The 25,654-nt window shown below is 56.0% G+C and overlaps 2 protein-coding genes across 3 annotated transcripts; both read right to left on the bottom strand.

Annotated features, from left to right (window-relative positions):
* Positions 1-651: 651 nt before the first annotated feature.
* SHD (Src homology 2 domain containing transforming protein D) lies at positions 652-7,143 on the bottom strand. The gene is made up of 6 exons (XM_045544999.1): positions 6,029-7,143; positions 4,877-4,982; positions 4,610-4,798; positions 3,414-3,537; positions 2,402-2,521; positions 652-928 (listed from the first exon to the last, which is right to left on the bottom strand). Exons 1-6 carry the CDS (start codon positions 6,326-6,328, stop codon positions 742-744), a joined length of 1,026 nt encoding a protein of 341 aa, XP_045400955.1. The 5' UTR covers positions 6,329-7,143; the 3' UTR covers positions 652-741.
* Positions 7,144-13,344: 6,201 nt separating this feature from the next.
* YJU2 (YJU2 splicing factor homolog) lies at positions 13,345-24,474 on the bottom strand. Of its 2 annotated transcripts, XM_045544981.1 has the most exons (9): positions 24,366-24,474; positions 23,001-23,101; positions 21,766-21,910; positions 19,811-19,945; positions 17,421-17,602; positions 16,605-16,725; positions 15,723-15,755; positions 14,736-14,883; positions 13,345-13,873 (listed from the first exon to the last, which is right to left on the bottom strand). In XM_045544981.1, exons 1-9 carry the CDS (start codon positions 24,387-24,389, stop codon positions 13,752-13,754), a joined length of 1,011 nt encoding a protein of 336 aa, XP_045400937.1. In that variant the 5' UTR covers positions 24,390-24,474; the 3' UTR covers positions 13,345-13,751. The 2 variants fall into 2 exon arrangements, with proteins under 2 accessions (XP_045400937.1, XP_045400944.1); XM_045544988.1 differs by lacking the exon at positions 15,723-15,755.
* Positions 24,475-25,654: the final 1,180 nt, after the last annotated feature.

Here is a 25,654-nt window from a genome sequence, read left to right as displayed (position 1 = left end):
GAGAGGCCCCCGGGAGGAGGGGGCTCTGGGGACTCACCAGACTCCCATATAAGCCCCCTCCCCAGCCAGCATCTCCCCCCGACCCCGGGCAGGCCTGGAAGTGGGGGGGGGGAGTGAGGAAGTCAGGGGTTCCCTGGTGTTTCCCAGCCCCCCAGGGTCTCTGGCCTGACTGTCACCTTGAAGTGACACCAGCTGGACCAGCCTCCCCTCCCCCAGTTCTGTTGTTTCCATGGGGACAGATGTCCTTTCTGCAGATCAAGCCACACTGCCAGTGAGGAGGGGGCAGGGCTGGCCTGAGCGGCTCGCCGCCCCCCGCCCCCCAGTTTCTCCATCTTTGCATCTGCGGGGTGTCTGCTGTACGGGGCTGCTGTCCCCGGGTCTTTATCTGCCTCTTAGCTCTGTCTCTAGCTCTGCCAGTTTCCGTCCCTTCCTATGTGATTCTGGCTCCAACCTCCATCGCCAGAACAAAGAGCTGGGGTCGCCCCTGCCCCTCCAAGGGTCTCACTCGCCGCCTCATTCATCTGATGGGGCCCCCATCAGTGCCCTGCGAGACACCCACGGTGACCATTTCGCAGACGGGGACACATCTGTGGCTCTCCTGCTGGGAGCCCGGGATCTCTGCCTCCCTGCAGCCCAGAAAGGACACTTGGGACAGACAATAGCATTTATTTTTCACACCAGAAGAGGGTTTTGAGACACAATCTTGCACCCTAGAGCCCAGAAGGGGGCAGAGGGTCCCCGTCAGGGGTTCTGCGTGACGACTGGGTACAGCAAGGCCAGGTGCTCGGCGCCCTGCACGGGCAGCGGGCGTGAGCTGTAATGCAGAACCAGCTCAGGGACACTGGCAAAGGGTCCGCTGTGCTGGCCCAGCACCACCTGGTTCTCCCGGGTCCGCGCGAACTTCAGATGTAGGAAGCCCTGGCTGCTCCTGGGGGCAGAGGTCAAAGGGAGCCTTGAGCGCCCCAGACCGGCCGTCCACCCCCCCACGGTGCCCGGGGCCGGCACAGGCATCCCCAACATCTCCGCTAAGCAGCGCTCGGTGCCAAGCTGTTGGCTCACTCCCCCGGCCCCACGAAGGCAGGCTGGAGTCGAGGTTCCTCTCCTGCAACAGGATGGCAGACCCAGTGCCTGCCTTTCCCCAGATGTGGGAGGATCACGTGCCACCTCTCTGTCCCTGCCTTTGTATGTTTTTCTGCCCCCTCTAAAGCCTGGTTCTTAGTCATTGCCATGGGGTGCAGCAGAACCGACCCGAAATCCTGGTGCAATCAGGAGGGGACCCCAAAGGGGACACCTTTGCATGGCACTTTCCACCCTGTGCACTCTTTCTCTTGATTTGCTCACGGTCAGCTGATGTGTCACCTCCTCAGAGATGCCTCCCTTGACTGCTACTCACACTCAGTCCCACTGCCTCCTTGGGGTCTGAAACTGTGTCTCTGTCTGAGATTATTTCTAACTCTGGCATGGCCAGACCAGCACGAATAGGGCCTAGAACACAGTAGGTGCTCAATTAATGTTTATTCAATGAAGGGACAGATCATAGTGGCCAGGAACCTACCAACACCCCCAGACTCACCCCACTGTCTCCCCAAACTTTCTGATCCCTTGTACCACCCCTCCCACCCCGCAACTAGTCAACCCCTGGTCTGGGGTCCGTTTCTCTCCACCTCTGGTGGATAGAATGAGCTAGAACCTGGGAATCATTTTAGCATCATTAACATTAATGAAGCACCTCCTGTTTCCCAGGCACTGTTGTCAACATTTTTTTCACGTATTCTTGTCATTTAATCATTGCAGTACTAACAGGAAGTGGATGCTATTATTACCCTCATTTTAGAGATAAGGCAACTGAGGCCCAGAGAGGTTAAGTAACTTAGCTAAGGCCACACAGCTAGAAAGGGGTGGAGTCAGGATTTGAGTCTGCCCCCAAAGCCCTCTTTCAGTCTTGTTCTTTTAGATCTTGCTCTCAGACACCTAGTAGACTCTTAGGAACAGTTTATAATTGGATGCACTTAGAATCTAGGGACAGAACCACATACATACAGGGTCTCAAACTCAAGTGCTTACGGGGCCACTCAGATTCTAGCTTCGGACAGATAGAAATGGATATTCTTCAAAGTTTGCACAAGGGGAGACCAAAGGAACCTTGTACATCTAGTTCCCCATCTTACCCAAGTCCTGGATCTCCTGCATGGCTTCTACTCCATCTTCTCGTATGCCTCTGATGACGGAGAGCTCATTCCCAGTGGCCTCCCTGGAAGCCCCGCCCCTGGCCTTAGAAGCCCCACCCACTGGCCTAAAATCCTGCCCACTGGCTGCTGGAGCCATACCCCTCTGCTCCCACAGAATTAACCCAAAAGGGTGACACAGGCAATCTTGTGTCCCTGTGAGGCTGGGGTCTCACCTGAGAGACAGGGAGCAGTCTTGGGGGCTGGTCTCACTGAGCCGCACAAGGTAGCTGCCTTCCTTGCAGAGCGCTAGAAGGTTCTCAGCATCTGCCCGGTTCAGCGGGCCATGAAACCACCTAGGGGTGGGTACAGACCTCTCAGGAAGGGCCGTTCCCCTTCAGACACACTCTGGTGTCGTCCGGGTCCATGCACAACCGGACGCACAAGAGCAAGAGCTTGTGACGTCCAGGCCAACAAGCCAGGAAAATTCCCTTGCATTTTCCAGGAGGAGCCTGGTTATTGGGCAGACATGGTTGTCCTTGGCGGGTAGCTGAGCCTAGGTTGAAGGGCGAGCTGCTACCTCCAATTGAGCAGGTACACCTGACCTTGATGTTTACAGCCTACCTGGCTGGGTCCCCAGGTGTCATCAGCAGCCTTCCCTACTTCCCCAACTCCAATCACTTTCATGAGTTATGCTACAGCCTGTCTCCCCACCCACCTGTACCATTCATTACTTAATGTTTTCCTTTCACGTGCTCAAAGAGAGGTGAGCAAGGTGTCAAAGACAGAGGCGCACCAGAGACTTGGCTGGTGTTTGCGTTAAAAGAAAACTGAAAAGAGAATAAACTTCACGTCCCCAAACTCCTGCTCCCCCCACTTCCATCCTAAGATCTCCTGGGGGTGAGAATGATCCTTTCACTCTGAGCCAGGCACCATTTTGGGGATTTTGAGACTGAGGCTCAGAGAGGTTAAGTGACTTGCCCCAGGCCACACAGCCAGGAGATTCAGGTCAGGGTTTTGAACACAGAACCTGATACCACCAGGGAAAGGGACCTTATCTGATTATGCTTTTGTGTCAAGCTGAGGGTGTGGCACACAGCAGGCGCTGGTGACCGGTAAAGATTAATTGAAGGAATCAATGAAGTGAATGAATGAATCAAAGTCTTCCAGTTCCCCTAGTGGAGAAGGTAGAGTCTACAGATAAGACAGATTCAAGGAGCCTTTTCCACCTTCAGCCTCCCCACTCACGGCTGTTTCTCCAGGGGCAGGGCCGGGTCCACACGCTCCGCGGGCTGCGGGCTCCTGGGCGGGGGTCTCCGGAGCTCCTTGGATGCGCCTGGGGTCCTTTCCCAGTCTGGACTGTCAAACTGCACTGGAGGCGAAGGGTTAGCGATGAAAGGGTTAAGTCCAGCCTACCTCGTGGGGGCGGGGCAGGAGCCAGCCAATGGCATTTCAGTAGGAAGGAGGTGCCAGTTTAGAGCAACCTATCAGAGCCCAGAAGGGGAGGGGCTAAATTTAAGTTAGGGGCAGGATTGGCATCAGGAGCAACCAATTGGCCTTCAGAAGCAAGGGGTGTGGTCATTCGTAAAGCCTGGGAGGCACGGGAGGGGCGGGGCAGTGCCATGAGCGACAAATCTGAGAGCAGGGGGCGTGGCTAGAGGGGTGGGTTAGAGGTTTCCAAGTAGGGGCCCGTTACTCCTGAATTCCTTTCTGGGTCCCGTCCTTACTGAGGCTGTCATAGAACTAGAAAATCATCCCTAATGGGATTTGGTGACAGGTGGACCAAGGCACTGAGCCCCAAGTCCCCTCCCAGTCATGCAAACTTCTGGGGCAGAGTCCTGGTAGCACAATTCTTCCTGGTCTCAGTTATTTTACTTCTTAAAGCTGACCTTACCATGGCCCCTTTTACAGAAGAAGAAACTAAGGTTCAGAGACTTCCCGAAGCTCAGCCGATTCAGCTGGGAATTGACTTCAAGTCGATCCAAGTGACAGCTCTGAGAAAGGCTGCCCTCCCCTCCCCAAAGCTCCTGTGTCCTTGAGCCCTTTCTAGCACTCACTTTACAACCACCCTGGTCAGTAGGTGCTATCCTGATCCCCGTTTTACAGAGGAAGCAACTGAGACTCGAGGAGATAAAGTGTCTTGCCCAAGTGACACAAACCCAGGTCTGGTGTGACACCAAAGCCATATTCCTCCCCTGCACTACACTAAACAAAAGGGGTAGTTTCCATTCCACTCTAAAAAGCATTTCCGTTTCCAAGGAAGATGCAAGTTTTTCCTGGGTGGAAGAATTTGTGACTATCAGTCATTCCCACTTTAGTTAGAATTAATTAGTAAACTACCAAAGTGGCAAGTGATTGGATTCTACTTTGTAAGTTGAAACAGGGGATGTGACCAGACCAGGCAAGGAGATGGAGGGACAGGGCATTCAGGGTCGGAGAAGCACCTGCAAATGCCCTGGAGATGTGGTCTTTCTTCCACTCCCAGGGCTGGTCATACTCCTCCGCTGGCCGTTCGTCCTCCTGGGGCAGCCGGCTCTGTCGAGGCTTCTGCCCAGAAGGGGCCCCATCCCCTGTTTCTTGGTCCTGCTCTTCATAAGGAGTATCATACAGCTGCACCCCTCTGCATGGCAGTTCTGGGAGGCCGAGGACACCAGTCAGCTCCTGCTCCCTCCTGGGACCCTGTCACCATCCCCCAAGCTCTGCCCACTCACCGCTCAAGACCCGCTGTGCGTCATAGGGTTCCATGTAGCCATCATCTGGGGACGGGCGATGAGGCTGGGCATCGAAGGGATCTGAATACTCCGTGTCGACTTCCACCTGGGAAAAGAAGGCGGGGGGAACAAAGTGCTCAAAGGGACTAAGGTGACGTTACACCCCTTGCCTGTCCACTCTGGGCCATCTGACACATCTCCTCCGAGCAGTTGTATTTTTGGGGGAGAGGGAGTCCACTCTGCCACCCACAGCATTCCCAGAGAGATGCCAGCTTCCCCTGCTGTCTCCCTCCATGCCACTCTGATTCTACCCAACATGGACACCTGCCTCCCTCCTTCAGCCACTTTAATGTTTATCAGGTGCCAACACTGTTCTAAATGCTTTGCATACATTTATTTGTGATACCGGCACTCCGTAAGCACATTATGATGCCCATTCTACAGATGAGGAAAACCAAGGCACGGAGAGGGTAAGGGTCACAGAGCTGGGACGTGAGAGGCAGAGTTTGATCCCCGGCTAACTGCTTCCCCTGAGTCCCTGCCCCCTCTTAGCTAACCGCTACCCAGCATGGCCTCTGGGACTCCCCCCCCCCAATCCTTCTTGGGCTGTTGTCTCTGCTGAGGCTTCAGAGTCGACTGCCCAGTCCTCTAGGGAATGTCTTGATGGGCATCAGAGACAGGGCCAGGTTCAAATCTTAGTGAGCTAAAGCCCTGTGACCTTGGGCGAGTCAGAGCTCTTCTGTAAGCCTCAGTTTCCACCTCTGTAAAATGGGAATGACGCCAGCAGGAAGGGCAGAGTCGTGGTGAGGGTGTTTAAGTGCCCAGCGGGGGAGTGACTCGCTTGGATCTGTTTTAGAAAGACCCCAAGAGCCACCAAAAGCCACGGATGCTGAGGGGAGGGGGCTGGCAGGTGGGGACAGCCAGAGAGTAGGAGAACAGAGACAAAACAGGGCCCATCAGAGAGGCAGGAGGACGACCAGAGCCATGCATGGAAAAGGGACAGATGTCAAATTCTACCAAGCAGAGGGAGGACTGGGAAGTGTCTCTGGGGTGCCCAGGCCCCCCTGGGATCACACATGAAACAAGCTCCCCAGGATCCGGGGAGCCCAGCCCGCCCTCCCCAGCCCCTCCAGGGACCACCCAGCCACGCACCTCCTCCCCGGGGCTGCCCAGCAGTGCCTTGGCCCTGGCCATGTCCGCAGCCTCCACCTTGATGAGCCGGTGCTTGGGGGAGTCGTACTTGGCGTCACCGCCGGGGCCCTTGCAGTCCCCGGGGCCCGTGGGCTCCGGCTCCAAGCGGCTCTCGACATCCTCATAGGGGTCCTCGAAGTCCAGGTTCTTTTGCGCGCGGTAGGCCCTCAGGATGTCGCTGTCGCTGTAGTCCGGGGTGGGCGGCTGCGGGGGCGGCCTCCGACCGCCAAAGCTCAGGTAGTCCCGTAGCCACTTGGCCATTTGGGCGCGTGTCACCCCGACTTGGCTACAGTCACACGGGGACCCACATGCCCTTTTCGGGGAGCCCTTTCGCAAGGAGAAGGAGGGAGAGAGGAAGGAGAGGGAGGGAGGAGAGAGGTCAGGTGTGCCCGGGAGCCGGGTTCCGCATGGACCAGGGGGAAAAAAGAGGTGGCAGACGGGCAGAAAAAGGAGGCGACAGAGGAGGGAGCGGGAGGAAGGCCAGCTTAGCCCGGCTTAGGAAGGACCGCGGGGGAAGGAGGCGCCCCGCAGGGCCCTGAACGCCGAGCGCGGGGGCCAGGGCGAGGGGCATCCGCGGAAGCGCGCGGAGTTTCCGCGGGCAGCGCGGTGCGTGTGCGCGGCTCCGCCGCCCGCCGCCTCCGGGAAGCTCCGGGGTCCCTTTCCTGGGGCCCAAGGTCGGGGACGCCCCCAGCCCTCGCTCGGCCCGGGACGCCTGGGTTCTCAGCGCAGCAGCTGGCGGGCTCCCCCGGGGCGCGGGCACCGCGCGCAAAGTTGGGCGGCGGGGGCGGTGACCCCAGCAGGGCGCATCCTTTGTTGCGCTCCTCTGGGCTCCGGGGGAAGTCCCAGTCCCACGGCCCCCTGCCCGGCCGCCTGGATCCGGCCCCAGCCACCGGCACAAAGGGAAGTAAAAACCTCCTCCAATCCCTCTTTACGCTTTCGGAGAGAATTTACCCGCCGCTGCGGGCGCGCGGCCTGGAGGGGGGACTTTGGGGAGGGGGCGCGCAGGCGGACGCCCCCGTCCCCGCCAGCTCGGGGCCGCGTCCCGGGCGGCAGCGTCAAGGCTTCCCCGCCTCCCCCTTCGCTGCGTCCCCCGCCCCCTCCCCTCCCCCTGCGCGCCCCTCCGAGGTGACTGAGACCTTCAGCTGTTCTGGGGAGGGAGGGGGCCGCTGCCTGCAGAAGGGAGGGGGGAGGCGGGGGCAGGAGTCGCCGGGCCGGGCCCGCCGGCAGCTGGACACTGACCCGGAGGACCGAGATCGGCCGGAGCGAGCGAGGAGCGCGGGAGGTGGGACAGAGGACACTGCTAGGGGCACAGCGAGCCGTGCCGAGGAGGGGAGGGGGGAGGAAGGGGAGGGGGAAATTGGCTGGGAAATGGGGGGGTGGGCTGGACTTGATCGCGGGAAAGGGGTGAAATTGACCAGTAGAGGGGGTGACAGTGACCACTATTGAGGGTTGAAATTGAACCAGTATCTCCAGGACATGGGGCGGGTGAAAATTGTCAGAAAGATCACTGGGTCACATTGATATTGACGCCGCAGAAGGAGGGGGAGGCGGGAAAGAGAGGACGGAGATCTGGCTCTGTCCCCCTCCCCAGGGGACTGATTGCGCGGTGGGGGGAGGGGTTGGGGCAGCTGGCCAGGGGAAAGGAGATGGTATCAGTGCCTGGCGCGTGGCCTCATCATCTGTCCCTTTGTGGCTTCTTGGAGGGGACAGGGGAAGTCAGAGGGATCTGCCTGTCCAGGCTGCCCGTTGGCAGCTGCGCCGGGGGTGGAGGGGGGGGTATGGGGGGGTGAGAGAGCAGAAAGGTGCCACCGCCAATTCTAGAACAAAACCATTTTTTCTTTCCCCATGGGGGGCGGCTTGCTCAGTTCTCCCTAGTGATCGGAGTGAGAGAGGGGTGCTTAGGAAGGACGAGACCCCAGACTCCCTTCTCGGGGCTCCCCCAAGTCGGGCAGGGGCTCACAGCTTGGAGGGCAAGGAGGGCCAGACAGGACTCAGAGCTGATACAGCGATGACTGGCCCCCCGGCAGGACAGTGGGGTGGGCACAAAACTTTCCACTCTCTGTGCCTTGGTTTCCTCACTTGAAAAATAGGGTTTCTAATAGGAACACCCACCTGGCCTCCTCCTTTTATGGATGGGGAAACCGAGGCACAGAGAAGGGAGGGGCTTGTTCTGATCCACTCAGTGGCTCATTTCTGCCTTGGCGCCATCACAGGGACTCCTGGCTTGGGGTGGCACCAGAGTCTCTTCATGGAATCACCATTAGCCCATTTTCCAGATGCGGAAACTGTGGCCTGGAGCCAACAAGGCAAAGCCCCTGATGGCCGCAGGGGCCTCCACCCTTCTGTTCCCGCCCCTCTCCTGCACTGGCTGAGTCCCCCAACACAGACCTGTTGAACTCCGTCCTCCCTCCCTCCTGAAGCAAGTTTACACAATCCACGCTCCCCAACCCCCACCCTCTCAGATCAGCCACAAGGCAGCCTCCCTGGGGACTGCCAGGGAGCACATCGGGTAATTGTCCTGTTTTCTGTCAACCGCGAGGCAATTCCGGCGCGGGGATGAGCTGTTGACAGATCTCATCAAATCCGAGCCCTCTCCCTGTCGGATAAATACTTGGTGTCTGAGGTATAAATATTTGAAAGGGACCTTCTAATTACAGACTGTGTCAGGAATAGCAATTAGAGGCCCTGAAGGCAGAATCAAACGGCGTTTGACTTCCCGGCGCTTTTGAGTTGGCTTCTCCTGGGGCTGTGCCCCCCCCGGCCCCAACCCCAAGGATGGGAGCAGGGAGGGAGGCAGGAGGAGGGGGACGAGAAAAGACAGGCAGGCTGGGGGGCTGGCCACCTCACCAGGTGACCTTGAGTTGGCCACACGACCTCCTGAATTTTGGCATTCTGATCAGGAAGGGAGGGACCCCATTCCCTTCACGGGGTTCCCCCAGGTTGGGCGGGGGTTATAGCTTGGAGGTGAGGGGGGACCAGAGAGGAGTCAGAGCTGACACTGCTGTGACTGCCCCCCCACGGGACAATGAGGGACAACGGGCTGGGGGCAAAGTCGGCCAGAGGAGAGAAGAGGGAAGGATGATGCCTGGAGGGGGGCGCTGTGTGGGTAAAGGAAGGGAGGTGAGGCGGCCTGGGGGCAGTGGGGACCCCCTCTCAGTGCTCATGGTCTGAGAGGCAGTTTATGGGGTGTCCTCCAGGGTAGGCGGGGCTTTTCCAGAGGTTCCCTCGGTTCTGGAATCCCAGCCCAGCTGACCTTGGTAATGACCTGAACTGCTTCTCACCTGAGAAGTGAGAGAGTAACAGCCAAACCCTGTGGAGCGCTGACCGCCAGGCCATTTGGGGTGCTTTTTTGTTTTGTTTTGCTTTGTTGAGATGTAATTCACATACCCTATAATTTACTCCTTTATACTGTGCAATTCGGTGGTTTTCAGTATGTTCATGAGGTTGTGCGACCATGGCCGCTATCTAATTCCAGAACATTTGCATCACCCCAAGAGGAAACCTCACACCCGGTCAGCAGTCACTGTCCATCTCTCCAAACCCCCAGCCCCTGGCACCCGCTAGCCCGGCTCCGTGGATCTGGCCGTTCTGGACATTTCCTATAAATGGAGTCTCACACTGTGTGTCCTTCCGTGTCTGGCGTCTCACTGAACACGATGTCCTCAAGGTCCCTCCACACTGTAGCCTGTGTCAGAGCCTCATCCCTTTTCATGGCTGAGTAATTTGTCATTGGGTGGCACACAGTAGGTGCTCAATATATGCTTAGGAGGGACCTCAGGAAGGAGCCAGATGAATGGTCCTTGGCTGGAGGCTGAACCTGCTCTCTCTGTCCCCGAGTCCCTGTCTCATAGAGCAGCACCCCTAGATCCTTGGACAGGAGGGAGCAGGTGGGGCTAGACGTGGGCCCTTGGGGGCCCCCAAACTCCTAACCTGATGGGGAGACGTGGCCCTGCCTTGGGAACTCCCAGTCTGATAGGGGAGATCACTTTTGCCCTCAGGAGCCCCCAGACACACCTCTGTCTTTCTTAACTCAGTCTGATGGCAGAGGCATGACCTTGCCCTTGGAAGCCCCCAGTCTAAGGAGGACTCGTGGCTCTGCCTTCAAGGACTTCCAGTGTGACATGGAAGAGACATGGCCCCACCTTTAGGGGTCCCCAGTCTGATGGGGAAGGCAAGTTGCTCCTTCGAGGGCCCCAGTCCGATGGAGGAGACGCAGCCATGACTTGCAGCATCCCAGTCTGATGGAGGAGACATGAGCCTGCATTTAAGCGTCAAGAGCCTGGGACACCAGGCGGCCTCTCTGCTGCTTTGTGAAGCCCCGGCTCAGGCGGCGCCACCGCCCCCCTCCCCAGCCCTCCGATGTGCTCCGGCAGCCAGGCGGCCCCAGGGGAGCTGATGGAGGAGATTTCGGATGAGGCCTGACAGCTCCCGAAGACAGCATGACAGACGCAGAGCTGGTGGGGAAAAGGTGCTGTCGGCCGCGATGGGGGCAAGACAGACTCCTGCAAGTGAGGAGGCAGGTGCCGGGGGTGGCAGGCCGGGGAGCAGGGCCCCCAGAGGGTCAGCACAGATGACAGACTCCAATGTGTTGCTGTGCCTGTCCCTTCATTGGCTCAGCTCTGGGAGCCCCCACAAGGAACTGGGGAGCTGAGAGCAAAACTGCTCCCAGGACACATGGGGGCAGAGAACAAAGCCTAAAAGCTTCCCAGAGAAAGTGAGAATTTAAAATAAAAATTCCAGCCAGGTGCGGTGGCTCATGCCTGTAATCCCAGCAATTTGGGAAACTGAAGCGGGTGAATCGAGGGGAGTTTTTAGGCTAGGAGTTCTGGACAACATAGCCAGACCCTGTCTCTACAAAAAATAGAAAAATTAGCTGGGCGTGGTGACTCGAGTGTGGGTAGGAACCATGACTTCTAACCAGAGGAATATGGCAGAGGGGATGGGTGTCACATCTACAGACCCTCCTCTCTTGCTGGCTTTAGGAAACAAACCACTGTGGGTTCAATATGCCCCTCAAAATTCATGTGTTGAAATTGAATTGCCATTATAACAGTATTAAAATGTGGCTCTTTTTTTTTCTTTTCCTTTGAGACAGGGTCTCACCCTGTTGCCTGGGCTGGAGTGCAGTGGCATCATCATAGCTCACTGCAGCCTCCAACTCCTAGGCTCAAGCCATCCTCCTGCCTCAGCTTCCTGAGTAGCTGGGACTACGGGTGCACACCACCATGCCTGGCTAATTTTTCTGGTTTTTGTAGAGATGGGGTCTTGCTGTGTTGCCCAGGCTGGTCTCAAACTTCTGAGCTCAAGCAATCCTCCTACCTCGGCCTCCCCAAATGCTCAGATGACAGGCGTGAGCCACTGCGCCTGGCCCAATATATTCTTCCAGTACAGCATATGGATTTGCTGACCATCATAGTTGCAGCAGGTTGAATGGTGCCCCCCCCCAAAAAAGTGTCTGTGTCCTAACAACTGGAACATGTGAATGTGGCCTTATTTGGCAAAAGGATCTTTGCAGATGGAATTAGGTTAAGCATCTGGAGATGAGGTCATCCTAGATTTAGGTGGGCCCTACATCCAGTGACAACTGTCCTGATAAAAGACAGAAGACAGACACAGAGGACAAGTGAGGTTGGGTCTGATGAGTCTACAAGCCCAGCAATGCCAAGGGTTACCAGGAAACCCCCAGAAGTCGGGAGAGAGGCCTGGAACATTCCCTCTCAGCCTCATTAGCACCCAGCCCTGCCGACGCCTTGACCTTGGACTTCCAGCCTCCAGAACTGCACGACGATGCATTGCTGTGGTTTCCGCCATACCAGACAGCACCGCGACCCAGACACCACCCAAAACAGAAAGAACCGACCTTGCGTGCCGACCTCGTGTGACATGCCAGGAAGGACGGGATGTCACACCTGCAGTGCTCCTGCCAACAGACGTGCAATGTCAGTTTGATCACAGGCGAACGCCACACAGATGCAAACTGAGTCTACAAGATGACTGGCTGGGCTCTTCAGACATATTTGTGTCATGTGAGACACCAGAAGGTTGAGGGACTAGCTTGGGCTACAAGAGATGACAGAGGCACCACAATTGAATGTGACGCATGAGCCGGGATTTTCTTTGCCTTAAAGAACACTGTTGGGCAAGTGGTGAAATTGGAATGTGGGTGGCGTGTGAGTTCGCTGAGGCTGTTGTTACAAACTGCCCCTAACTGGGTGACTCAGGACAACAGAAATGAGTCTCTGCCTCCGTCGTCACACGGTTGTCCTCACAGCCTCCTCCCTCCATGCGTCTGTGTCCACAGTGTCCCTGTTCGTAAGGACACCAGTCATGCTGGGTCAGGGCTCACCCTAATGCCCTCGACACAATCACGTCTGTGAGGACCCAGTCTCCCAGATGTGGTCACACCCCGAGGTCCTGGGGTTACGGTTTCAACGTATCTTTTTTGGGGGAACACAGTTCAACCCGTTCCAGATGGAGATTAGATAACAATACCTTATCCACATTAAATTTCTTGATTTTAACAATTGCCCGTGGTTGCATTAATTAGGTGGTGTCCTGGTTTATAGCACACACACTGCAGTATTTGGGGTAAGGAAGCACGTGTGTAGATGTACGTCGCACACACGGTACACACACAGAGTGTACACACAGAGAGAGAAAAATAAAGGAAATGTGTGTGAAAGGTCCGTAGGAGAATTCTTTGAACCATTCTTGGAACTCGGTGGTGAATCTGAAATGATGCTGAAATTAAAATAGAAACAGGTGTCAGAAGTGAGAGCTCAACTGCGTTTCTGCCAAGTGTCGGGGAGCACGTGATACACACGAGTTCCTTCTTTCCCTCCTCCCGCTCCCTGCATGGCCCCGGCCCAGGAGGGAGAACTTTCCAGCTGGAGATTTGCACCGAGGGCAAAGCCAGTGACTCCCTTGGTGAGTATGCACAGCCCAGCCCCCGCCCCTTTGACGGCAAATCGTAGCGTCTGGAACACGATGCGCTTCCTCGGAGCCTGCGCTTCCCAGTGTGTGCTCTAAAGTAGTTGCTCACGTTCACAAGGAAGCACCGATACTGCATGGGGACCAAGCCCAATGTCCCCAGCAGGGGAGGGCTCACCTCTGGCACGAGGAAGGGAACGGCTCACTGTGCTGCAAAGGCCCAGCCCCTATGCTCGCTGTGCACGGCGACAGGTATAAATATTTGTGGAATGACACCCGAATCTTGCTAGCAGGGGCCTTGCCTGGGGCCCGCTCCGCGGATGCTGGCAGAGAGAAGGCACCCAGGCCAGTGGGGCGGGTTCCTTTTATTGGTTCTAGACAGTTCCACGGAGGGAAGGGATGGGGCAGCTGGGGGTGATGCACCCATGTGCCTGAAACATGGCCGACGTGTCCAGCACTGCCCCAGAGAGGACCAAGAAGTCATGTTGGAAGGAGAGAGACGCTCCGGGCATGCCCCAGTCCTCAGCCCAGGCCAGGTGGGGGAAGGCGCGGGGTCCCTGAGGTGCTGCAGGGTGGCTGTGGGCAGGAGGGAGCCAAGTCCCGGGCTGGAGACATCGTGGCCCCGCCGAGCTGGTGCTTATCCCTGTGGCTCTGGTTGGTCCAAGGCCACCTGCCCTGACCACCAGCAACTCCAGCTTCCAGCTGGGCTGAAGCTGGGCCAGTGACCCTTGACATGGGGCGGGCCCCTGTGGGCTCAGTTGCTGCCGTTGCTTTCGTTGCTGTCGTCACTGTCCAAATACGCACCCAGCTGGCTCAGGGAGGAGGCGGCGGGCGGTGGGGGCGCAGGGTCAGCCGCCTTCCTGCTCTGCGGGGTGCCTGGGGGGAGAGGCCAGAGTCAGCTCCCAGTTCCAGGGCGGCAGAGCCTGGGGCTGGCCACTCCTGCTAACGTGCGAGGCCCAGAGGTGACAGCACAGGAAAGGCCTGGCCCCTCTGGAGGGTGTCTGGCAGGACCCACCGCAGATTTGAAGCCACGCGCCCTGTCACTTGGCAACGCCACTTCTGACAACTGACCTGTGGGAACCCCCAGCGGGCAAAGCCATGGTCGAGCCATGCATATGCATACGGTGATTAATAAGGGCAGATTCCGGGCCGCCATGTACGCCCGCTGTGTGGCTTTGGGCAAGTGGCCATACCTCTCTGGGCCTTGGTCCCCTCATATGACACATGGGGCAATAACGGTGCCAGCAGCAACCGCTCGCGTATATCTGAGGCTCACCTTGCGCCCGGGCCTACTGCGAGCGCTCGACTCGGGGGAGCCACGGAATGAACCAGAAACCTGGGCTCCAACCCCACCTGCCAGGGTATTCTCCGCATGTTATCGGACAGGAAACTGAGGCCAGGGTGGGGGTGGGGGTGGGAGACCCCTCAACCGAGGCCATGGAACAAGCAGGTGGAGCAGCGCGGAGGACCTGGTAACAATGACCCCTGCTAAGGGACTTGACACTTGGTTTCCACACTTCTGTGTGACTTGGGTTTTAAAAGCGAGCGCTTGCACCTTTTGTAATTAAAAAAGAACCCATGTGCCTTCTCCCCTGATGCCACTAACTGGCCCTGGGGGGTCGAGTCGCCTCCCACCCCCATCCATGCCACGAAGGCTCCAGCATGGCACCTGGGGCGCTGCTGCCCCCTGGGGGCTGAGGGAGGCACCGCGCTCACCTCTGGGGACCTGGGAACCTACCTGGGGCCGGTGTCACCTGGCCCTCTCTGGCGCTGCCATCGGGGTCTGCCCTCGGCTTCTTCACCATGACGAGGCCCGACAGGGGGGCCCTGCCGAGGCTGCCCACGCTCTGCTCCCAGCTCTCCACCCGCCTCTTGGCCTTTGGGGCCTGCGGGCGACAGGGGCACGTGTGGGGGTGTCTGGCCCATCCTCAGCCCCATCTAGCCACCCCCTGTACCCACTGAACCAGCTACCAGGGGGACCTTTGCTAGCCCCAACCCCTCATTTGCTTGGTAAACTCCTACTCATCCCTCAACACCCAACTCAACATCTTCCCACTCTGTGAACCTGTCCTCACAGCTCAAGCTGATGGCTGCACCCGTTGCGCCCTCTGATGCCTGTGAACTGTGTCCCCAACTGTGCTGCACTCACCGCTCGCTTTGCAGGGCCACAAACAATGCCCGGCACACAGTAGGTGCTCAATCAATGTGTTTGAGCAAATGAGTGAAAAAGGAGGCACCTGCCCTGGGGAAGAGTTAGGGGAGGCGGCCCCACCTCCGGCTCCTGTCACACGGAGGGGACCCTTCAGTCTGTTTTTTGTTTAAGTAGAAAAATCTAGAGCCTCGGGGTCGAGGAGACCGTGGTGGGTGCCCTGCCATCACCAGCCCACTGCAGGAAGAGATGGAGGACAGGAGACAATACCCGTCTGCCCGAGAGGAGCCAGGGTGTGTGACAGCAGGCGGGGAGGGGGCGGCCGCTGTTGACACAGTGTCGGGAAGGTCCCCTTAAAGAAGCGGCTCCTGATAGACAGCAAGGCCACCGAGTCGTCTCCCCACCTCCTCGCCACCCCTCAGTCCCGCTCAGGGCCTTTGCCTTGCTGTCCCCTGTCCCCTCCACCTGGAGCACCTTCCCTTGGATGTCTGCCTGTAAACTCCTCCCCGTCCACATTCTTTAGGCTTCGGGAACCCCACCATGGAGCGCTAAGAGTTACATGGATTTGTTCCGAACCTGTTTCTGCGTGCGGTGCTCGTCATCATCAAACTAAACCAAGGAAACACAGGGGTGAGGAGGTATGTTCCTTCTTGTGAAAGTTAAAGAAAGGCCAGGCCTGTGGCTCACACCTGTAATCCTTGTATTTTGGGAGGCAGAGGTGGGAGGATCGCTTGAGGCCAGGAATTTAAGACCAGCCGGGACAACATAGCGAGACCCCATCTCTATAAAAAATTCTTTAAAAAATCAGACAGGTGTGGTGGAAGACACTGGCCACCCACCCAAAGCCCTTCTTCCCTTCTGTCCAGTCAGAGGTGCAGCCAGGCCTGGGCCAGCTGGAGGACACATCTCCTGCTTCCCTTGCAGCTAGACGTGGCCCTGTGACTAAGCTCTGGCCAGTGGGATGCAAGAGGCATTGGGGTGGGGCTCGTCTGAGGCTGGGCGATCCCTACACCCTTCACCTTCTCACAGCCGGAACCTGAGGGTGCTCCTAGCCAGCTGTGACCACACAGCAGGAACTGAGGCTCTGGGATAACACTGGAGCCTGAGTGACTCTGTGGAACAGAGCTGCCCAGAAGTCCCAGACTGTCCCATCGGGACTGCTACGTGACTGAAAAATAAGTTTTTATGTTCTTTATGTCCCTTGTTTCTATGTAAATAGGGTGGGCAACATACAGACCCACAGGCCTGTCAGTTGCCTTTGTAAATAAAGTTTTATTGGCACACAGCCAATAAACGCTGATTTACACATGGTTGCCGGCTGCTTGTGGGCTACACGGGCAGAGTGGGGCAGTTATAACTCAGGCTGCCTGGCCTTTTAATAAAAGGTCAATCCAACCCCTGGCTCCACCTGTCCCCGAGTAGCCTGAGAGCCCACAGCGACTCAGCAGCCCTGCTCACCTCATCCAGGATGGCGGTGGGGTTGGGCCGCAGGGCTGGCCTGGGCGGGGCAGGAGCAGCATCGTCCTCCGAGTCGGAGTCCTCCAGCAGTCTCCTCTTTCTAGACTCCTCCAGCAGGGCCCTGTGGGACGCAATGTGGAGGCTCGGGATGTGCTTGGCGGGGGAGGGGACGGTGTCCAGGACCCCCGTGCCGAGGCCTGGCGGGGCTCACTGGCCGGACTGTGCATTCCTGCCCGCAGTGAGCAGGTGGGAGGGAATGGGGGTCACACAGATCACTTTTTAAAATTAACTTTTCTGTGTCCACTGGGGGCAGTGGCATGGTTAAGTGCCTGGACGCTGGACCCCAGCCTGGCTGGGTCTGAACCTTGGCTGGGTCACCTCGGTTGGGACAAGCCTGGAACTGACAGGAGGGGCTGCTGGGCCTAAACTGCACAGGCCAGGCTCGGGGGCCATGTGACCAGCTCCACGGAAACCCGGGGTCTCTGTGGGCTTCCACGTCATCACGGCTCACCGGTGGGGGTGGAGCACGTCCTGTGTGACTCCACGGGGAGAAGGTTCTGGAAGCTGGGCCTGGCCTCCCCAATGTACCCCACACGCTTTTTCCCTTTGCTGACTCTGCCATGTCCTTTTGGCCGCAAGGACAACCATGTGGTGAGTCACTGTGGCTGGGGTGGCCTTGGGGACCCCACCATGAGAGAGCAAGCAAGGTGGGCGGGTGTGGAAAAGGTCTCCCTGAGAAGGTGACATGCGACGGGGCCATGGAAAGACCCGGAAGGGGGCGTTCTGGGCAGAGGCCGCGCGGTGGCCTTGACTCACGCGGTCTCGCGCTCATCCTCCTCCTGCTCCTGCTTCTGCCGCTCCTCCTCGGACAGGCGGTGCTGCCGCAGCATGGCCTCGAAGTCCACGTGGGCCTGGCGCTGGTTCAGGTCCTTGAGCTCCTGCAGGTTCTCCAGCACCTCCATCTCCAGCTTCGAGTCCTTGGTCCGGTTCTCCAGCACCTGCCAGCGCAGCGGGGGCAGCTGAGCACACAGGCCCCGCACCCCGCCCGGCCTGGGGCTTGCCATGGGGAGGACCCCACCGGGCGCCTTATGCTGCTCAGGGACATCCCTCTCGGTCCCCTTGCTGGGCCTGCCTCACAGGGCAGGGGAGGAACCACTCAGTCAGTGGTGGAGCCGGGATTGGAGCCCACAGCAGGCGGGGCAGGGCCGGAAGAGTATGGCTGCAGGTGGGGGTGGGGGTGGGGGGTGGGGCCCGGATGGCAGCCGGCTCCACCATTAAGTAAAAATAACAAGGAAGAATTATACTAGAAAACGTGAGCGCCCACTGAAGGCCAGGCCCTGGGCTCAGATGTTCCCAGATATAACTCACTGAGTCCCCACAGCAATCCCATTTCACAGAAAAGGAAAGTGAGGCTGGGAGAGGTGAGGCTGGCTACCCCAGGACTCTGAGAGACGGCTTTGGAGCAGGTGGAACTGGGTGTGAACCCCATCCTGCTAGTGACTGTTGTACTCACCCTTTGGAAAATGGCAGTGCTGATGGTTTTAAAATATATCCAGAGATTCTCTGATGCTCCTCCCTTTAAAAGGTGGAGCCCAATTCCCCTCCCTCCGAGTGTGGAGCCCACACAGCCACACACTCTAACAGAATGTGACAGAAGGAATGGCTTGTCTTGTCTCCTTTGAGACGAGGACATAAAAGACGCCGCAGTTTCCTCCCGGCTCTGTCTCTCGGGTCCTGTGCGCTGGGGGAAGCTGGCGGCCATGTTGTGAGGAGGCCCAAGCAGCACCATGGAGACGCCCACGTGGTGAGGCACAGAGCCGCCTGCCCACAGCCATGTGAGGATCCAGCGTGGAAGCCGCTCCTCCAACCCCAGCTGACAGCTTGAAGGCAGCCTCCTGAGAGACCCCGATCTAGAACTATCCAGCTAAGCTGACCCTGGATTCCTGACTCTCAGAAACCGGGGGAGATGATGATGTTTGTTGTTTGAAGTTGCTAAGTTTTGGGACAACTTGTTACGTAGCAATAGCTGACACATACCAGGGTGACAGCCCCTTGCTGTCAGCGTAGGGGTAACTGAAGTCACACACTGTCAGCACTGGGGCAGCTCCGGGCACACAGCGAACCCTGGCTAAGGCCCACTTCCCTCCCCGCTGCTCTGCCCGGCCGTTGGAAAAGTTGCATCAGCTCTGACGTGGCTTGCTCAGAAAACTCACGTGTGGCAGAGGCTGGGGAAGGTCCAGAAATAGATGGGAAACGTGGGAGGGGACAGGAAGGAACACAGTCATTTCCATTTTTCTGACAAAAACACACAATTGTCCCATGGAAGGTGAAAATCATTTCTTTTGAAGAATAACAAAAATATTGCCGACATTTATAGACCACTGACTGTGCCAGGCTCAGCTCTTAGGGTTTCATGTGTATGGACGCATTTAATTGTCACCACCATCACATGAGGAGGGCACGGCCATTGAGTCCATTTCACAGATGAGGATACTGAGGCCTGGCGAGGCTGGGTGGCCTACCTGAGCTCACACAGGTGGGAAATGCTCAGAACTTTTCCTTCTACACACCCCGTGTTAATTCCCACTGGTCCCCTGTGTCGTGGGACGCTGTCTTAGCAAACTATGCACCAGTGACTGCAGGAAGCACCTTCTGCTCTGGAGACTGGCTTCCTGCCTCCCTGTATCAGGTTTCTCCTGCTGCATAGAAATTTGCCACAAACTCAGAGGCTTAAAACATCGCAAATCCATCGTCTCACAGCTTCAGCGGGTCGGGAGTCTGGCGCGGCACGATTGGGCTCTCCGGCGGGGTCTTGCCAGGCTGACATCAGCTCCCGGAGGCCACCCGCTGTTCCCTGCCGTGTGGCGCCCTCCACAATGTTGCTCCTTCAAATCTGGGGCTTCCTCTGGCTCTAGACCCACATTACAGGGCCCAGGCGATGGCTCAGGCCCATGTAGCCAATCTCCTTTGCCGAGGCCAGCGACGGTACTGTCACACGATAACCTAATCCCGGCAGTGGGACCCTCCCAACTCAGTCCTGGGGACGGTGCCAGCTGTGTGCATCAGGAGGCAAGGCCTCGGGGGGCGTCTTGGAGTTTTACCAACCACGCTGCCCACGGACCTGACGTGGAAGGGCACTGACACGGCCAGCACCCGCACACGCACACACTGGCACCCACATGGCACCCACATGGAACCCGGCTCACCTTCATGGGGTTGTTGAGCTCCTCATCCTCCCTCTCCTTCTGCACCCTCTTCTCCTCCTCCTCCAGGAGCTTCTCGGCCTGGAAGTTCCGCGTGGCCCCGTGCTCCATGGTGTAGTCAGTGTTTTCAGGGTCTGTCTGCAAGGGAGGAGGGGGAGATGTCAGCTCCTACGTCCCTGGGCACCGGAAGCTTCTGCTGAAGCACTGCCAGCCACAAGGGGCCCCTTCGCTTTGCTTCTCACTCCTTCTATCTTTTCTTTCTTTTTTCTTGTCTTACTGCTTTGGCAGGTGTGGTCCTTCCTCCCTAGTGCTACCATCTCCGTCTGCAGAGATGCCCGACTCCCTGGTGTGGACTTTGAGACTCTTCCCCACCTGCCCACTGACTCCCTGCGCCCTCCACTCCTCACCCTCAGCACGTTTGCAACAAGAGTCCAGGCCTTTGCACAAGTGATTTCTGCCCTTTGCTCGTGTGTGTGCTTAGGAACATCTTTCCTTTGATTATAAACTATGCACAAAAGTATGTATAGAGCCTGTGCCTATTTTTTTTTTTTTAAGAGACAGGGTCTGGATCTGTCGAACAGGCTAGAGTGCAGTGGTGTCATCATAGCTCACTGCAGCCTCCAACTCCTGGGCTTAAGCCATCCTCCTGCCTCAGCCTTCCAAAGCACTGAGATTACAGGCGTGACCCAGCATGACGGACCAATGTTATTTTTGTTATCTAAATGAAGAGGCTAAATATAATGTGATATCCTGGATTAGACCCTGGAACAGAAAAGTGATGTTAGCAGAAGCATTGAAATCTACATCAAGTCTGGAGTTGTGCTAACAGTAACATTCTAGAGTTGGTTTCTCACTGTGACAGGTGCCCTGCGGTTACGTTAGATGCTAACATGACGGGACGCTGGTGAAGGGCTGTACTGCCCTCGCAGCTTTTCTGTAAGTATTTCAAAATAAGAAGTTTATTGTTTAAAAAGAGAAAGTGAGGCTGAGTGCAGTGGCTCACACCTGTAATCCTAGCACCCTGGGAGGCTGAGGTGGGAGGATCGCTCGCTTGAGCTGAGGAGTTTGAGGTTGCTGTGAGCTAGGCCGATGCTACAGCACTCTAGCCTGGGCAACAGAACGAGACTCTGACTCCAAAAAAAAAAAAATTAAAATATAAAATGTCTAGAACAGGCCAATTAATGGTTGCAGGAGCTAGAGGAGCAGGGATGAGCAGAGACTGCTAATAGAGATGGAGTTTCTTTCTGATACAATGAAAACGTTCTGGAATGACACGGAGGTAGCAGTTGCACAACTTCGCCAATGAACTAAAAACCACTGAATTGTACATTTCGAAAGGCTGATTTGTCTGGTATGGAAATTACATCTCAGCAAATCTACTACTAAAAAGCAAATAATTAATATGTATAAATTTTAAATGTACTTTTTGTTTATTTCAATCATATCTTATTTTTTAATGAAAGAAGAAAAAAGCTCATGGTAAAAAAAATACTAAAACACTATATCAGTACATGAAAATTTTAAGTTCTCCTCAAATCCTTAGGGTAACAATTAGACGTAGAAACAATTTTTTTTATTTCAGGAAATTATGGGGGTGCAAACATTTTGGTTACATGTTATGACTTTGCCACATCCCAACCATGATTTGAGATGTGCCCTTTCTCCCCTACAATGCTCACCCTCAACCCCCCATCCCCAAAGAATGAAACGTAATTTTTGCTGGCTACGTAACATTCCACTGTGCGGTAATTAGCTCTTCCAATCCCCTAATATGGTGTATCTAAGCTGCTTCTAGCTTTCTGCCTTTATATAATATATAATGGTGCCAGGATCATGTTCCCCAATCACCGTCTGTTCCCTGGGGATAAACTGGGAGGGGGTTTGAGCAGGTAACCCCCAGGACCCTCCCTGTCCAAGGGTGGCCAGGGGAGGAAGGACGGGCCTGGGCGGCCACCTACCTTGAATGTGATCTCGGCCAGGCAGCGGGTGCACTTGATATAAAAGCGGAAGATGGGCAGGCCCAGGTAGACCTCATTCTGTACCGTCTCCTTCCGTGCGTTGAACTTCTTCCCCTTGTAGATGTACTCTCCGCATGTCTTGCACCTGGGGGCCGGGTGGGGAGATTGGGCTCTGGGTACTCTGGGTCCTACTGGTAGGATGATATAGTATCCTGTGTGATCACTGCTTGCTTGCCTCTGGTGATGTGGACCTCCCTCCCTGCGCCCCTAGCCTAAGCACGCCCACCTCCTGGCCATGCCTACGGACACCTGCAGTTCACTCCTACACCAGGGCCTTTGCTCTGCACTCCCCACAGCCCGAGACACCTTCGTTCCTCAGACCTCAGCTACACACACATTCGTCTGACGTTTCCCTGACACCCCAGCTGCACACCCACCTCCCTCCTCTGCCAGCAGCCCAGAGACTCTCTCGCCTGTCTGCCTCATGTGGCCCACTCACGCCTTGCATGAACCCGTCTGAGTTTTGATAATCTCCACTCCCGGTTAGACTGTGGGCTCCAGGGGGCCAGGGACTTTGTCTCTGGCACCCATCATAGACTGGCACACAGCAGGTGCATAACAAATGAGTGCAGAAAGAATAAATGAAAGAATGAAGGTGAGAGAGAAAGACAGCTCAACAACATGTAATCAGGGACCAAATTGCATTGACCCAAAGGTGCCTTTTATAATTAGGCATATGTGATTTCAGATATGCCAAAATGTGAAAAGTTGTGGGGTTCAGAATTGGTTGAATACAGTAATTCCAAAGTACCACAAAGGACCAGATCTGGGTACTGTGAGGGCCTCCCAGAGGGCCTGAGATTTGACTCAAGACCTGGAGGGCAAGGAGGAGCCACATGAGAACAGAGGGAGATGGGTTCCAACAGCAGCAACAGCATGTGCAAAGGCCCTGAGGTAGGAATGTGCATGGCTGTTGAAGGAGGCAATGTGTGTACAGCCCCATCTCTGTGCTCACATTGTTAGCCGTCAAGACCTTGAGGCAGGTCCTGGTTGGGGGCTCTGCGATGCTGGGGGGTTAATCCTGAATAGTGAGGAAGAGTGAAGACGGGAGCAGTCAGTGTCTGAGCCAGGACCAGTGACCCAGTCTGAACACTGCGGACAGGTGGCCTCTGTGGACACCAGGCACTGGGTCCCTTAGCCACAACCAGAGTAGGGGCCCGGTGCGGGGTGCTCACCTCATGTTGAAGGGCGCCATCAACCGTACCACGTACTGCCGGTCTTTGGGGAGCTTCAGTTTGGGGATCTTTGACGGGTCGAAGTCGGGTGGGTAGTATTTCTGAGGGGAGGAAGGAAGCATCAGGTGGAGCTGTTTTTGGAAGCAGGGGCCGGCCATGGGCAGATTGGAGGGACTCTGGGGAGCTGTGTCGGGGGTTCCCCAAGACCACCCCAGCTTCAGTGATTCGCAGGGAGGACTCAGCATAGACACCCTCATGGCCACGAATGCATTTAATCCTCCCAACAAGACATGACAACAAGCGTGAAACAGTGTCTACAAGGGAACCTCACAGAGACCCCGGGTTGTTGTCGGGGGCTGCTCACACAAGCACTCTCTGCTGGCAGGTTCCACAATTCCAGATCCCAGAAACAGAACCGGGGATCAGCATAAACCATACTGTTGGTGCAGCTTAAGCACCGCCAGCCATTCTCATCGGGGAACGGTGGGAACCACCCTGAAATTCAAGTTGCCAGATGCCAACTGAGGGCAAAACCTGGCATGCTGGTCTTTCTTAGCAGAGCAGTTACTCAGGCTGATGGAGTCATTAATAACTCTAAGAGTCACAGCAAGGCAAGAGCAAGTTTGGGTGATGAAAAATAATTTCCACTGGAAACCCAGAAAAGAAAGCACTTTGTGTTCTGAGCACCTATCAGGCGCCAGACACTACACAGAGCCCTTTATCTCCCTGGACTCAAGGACTCCTTCCAAAAGCTCCAGGAGACAGAGCAATGCACCCATTTCACAGAGTGGGAAACTGAGTCCTATGGGTTTCAGCGACTCAGGATTCAGACCCAGGGACATGACTCTGGGGGAAATGGTGTGGTCTGGTGATTAGGAGCACGGGCTAACAGAGCCCGCTTTTCCCTTAACAGAGTTGACAGCAGGAGTTGAGACACCTGCAAGCCTAACCCCTCCAAGGAACGTGATTGGCTAGAGATTTCCTGTGGGGCGTAGCTTAACAGAGTCCCGCCCCAGAAGGGGATGGTGCACAACAGAACGGTCACCATTTTAAGAAAGCCCCGCCTCCAAGGAAACTGATTGGAGCATTCCCTTCAGAAAAGCCAATCAGGTGAAGGGACTGGGTAAACATTTCAAGCTCCGTCCCCCTAGGTGATTGGGTACGATTCAGCCCGGAAGGGAAGGGTTAGCGAAGGCCCACCCCCCAAGGAAGATGATTGGGAGGGGTCTGGGAAGCCCGGTCCCCGCGGAAGGCTGTTGAGGAAGAGGTAAAAGAATCCAAGAGGAGATTCCAGGAGATCCCTCCACTCCCGGAGTTCCCGGATATCCTGCTCCGCTTAAAAAGCTCCAGTCGCTGAACACTTACGTTTAATACTTTTCGCTCCGACATCTTTGCCTCCTAATCGCCTCACAAGCACCAGAGAACTAGTTAGTCTCGGTAATTACCGAGCTTCTCCGAGCAACCCTGATTTCCGTTAACGTCACTTCCTTCAGCCTGTATTATTGGCCACAGCATATACAGCTTCCATTTTTCATTGGCTGCCATTCCCGCCTATCAAGCTGCGAGTCCTGCCATTTTTCCTCCGACGGTGCAACCTCCGTAGCGCGAGGTGAAGGTTCCGGGGTGGGGGGGGGGTGCCTCATGGATTTGGAGAAGTTCTGAGGAGGCGCTGCGCCTTCTCAGGCAACTTCTGGGAGGCGCAGCGCCTCCTTAAAATGTCGTGTCCCTCCTTGTTGTTTTTTCTTTCATTCAGCAAATATGTATGAAGCCCCTGCGCTGAGTGCTTCAGCCCTCGCAGAGGGACTGGGGGCTACACATGTGGCCGCATAAGAGCACCTTGGATGCCCCATCACGTGCTTATCTTGAATCACGGGCATCACCTTAAAGATCAGGCTCCAAATCCACCTCCCAAACACAGTATATCCCAAATATCCCTCCATTGCCCACCACTGTCTTCCCTTTAAAGAGGACTGTCCCAACCCATACCTTCCCCAGCCTCTTCCCCTCATGAATGTTTCGCTCTATGTCAGATATCTTGCTCACTGTCAACAGAAAAGAACCCAAACTCTGAAAAATAATTTAAAGAGGTTTATTCTGAGCAGAATACATGCGACTATGGCCCAGAAAGCCATGCCCAAGAAGTCCTGAGCAAGCGATCGCACCATGGTTGGGTTACAGTTTGGTTTTATGTATTTTAGGGAGACAGGAATTACACTATAAAATCATAAATCAATACAGGTACATTGGTTTGGCTGGAAAAGGCAGGCCAACTGGAATCGAGGGGCTTTCAGGTTATAGGTGGGTTTAAAGATTCTGATTTGCAGTTGGTTAAAGAAATGAAGCTTTGTCTAAAGGCTTGGAATGTCTTAAGTTAAGGAAGCCTGCTAATCAGAGACAAGTCACTGGACATATACTGAGACTCAAGAAGTTTGTTAATTAAATTGATGACCTGTAGGTGTGGTTTAACCTTTCTCTTAACAGGCTTGTCTGACCTCCCTTATCCTCGTGGCTGGCATCTCGGCTGTAAGGTTTTTCTATGGTTCCCTTGGCCAAAAGGGGTCCATCCATTCGGTCAGCGGGGGGGCTTAAGATTTTATTTTAGTTCACATCACTAACGGGAGGACACATCAGAAAGCAAGAAATAAGATTCCTGC

This window comes from Lemur catta, chromosome 1 (genome assembly GCF_020740605.2).
Source record: "Lemur catta isolate mLemCat1 chromosome 1, mLemCat1.pri, whole genome shotgun sequence".
NCBI classification, from domain to species: Eukaryota; Metazoa; Chordata; class Mammalia; order Primates; family Lemuridae; genus Lemur; species Lemur catta.
Note: the sequence above shows the minus strand (reverse complement) of the source record. Positions and strands in the feature narration are given on the sequence as shown.

What these genes read in the sequence shown, in the direction of transcription:
- SHD (XM_045544999.1), bottom strand. Translation starts at nt 6,328, where the DNA reads ATGGCCAAGTGGCTACGGGACTACCTGAGCTTTGGCGGTCGGAGGCCG. An exon ending in CGCACAGCGGGTCTTGAGCG is followed by an intron (nt 4,799 to 4,876) that starts GTGAGTGGGCAG and finishes TCGGCCTCCCAG; the next exon opens with AACTGCCATGCAGAGGGGTG. An exon ending in CATCTCCAGGGCATTTGCAG is followed by an intron (nt 3,538 to 4,609) that starts GTGCTTCTCCGA and finishes CTTCGCCTCCAG; the next exon opens with TGCAGTTTGACAGTCCAGAC.
- YJU2 (XM_045544981.1), bottom strand. Translation starts at nt 24,389, where the DNA reads ATGTCGGAGCGAAAAGTATTAAAC. An exon ending in TGGCCGAGATCACATTCAAG is followed by an intron (nt 19,946 to 21,765) that starts GTAGGTGGCCGC and finishes CCTCCCTTGCAG; the next exon opens with ACAGACCCTGAAAACACTGA. An exon ending in CCAGGTGACACCGGCCCCAG is followed by an intron (nt 13,874 to 14,735) that starts GTAGGTTCCCAG and finishes CTCTCCCCCCAG; the next exon opens with GCACCCCGCAGAGCAGGAAG.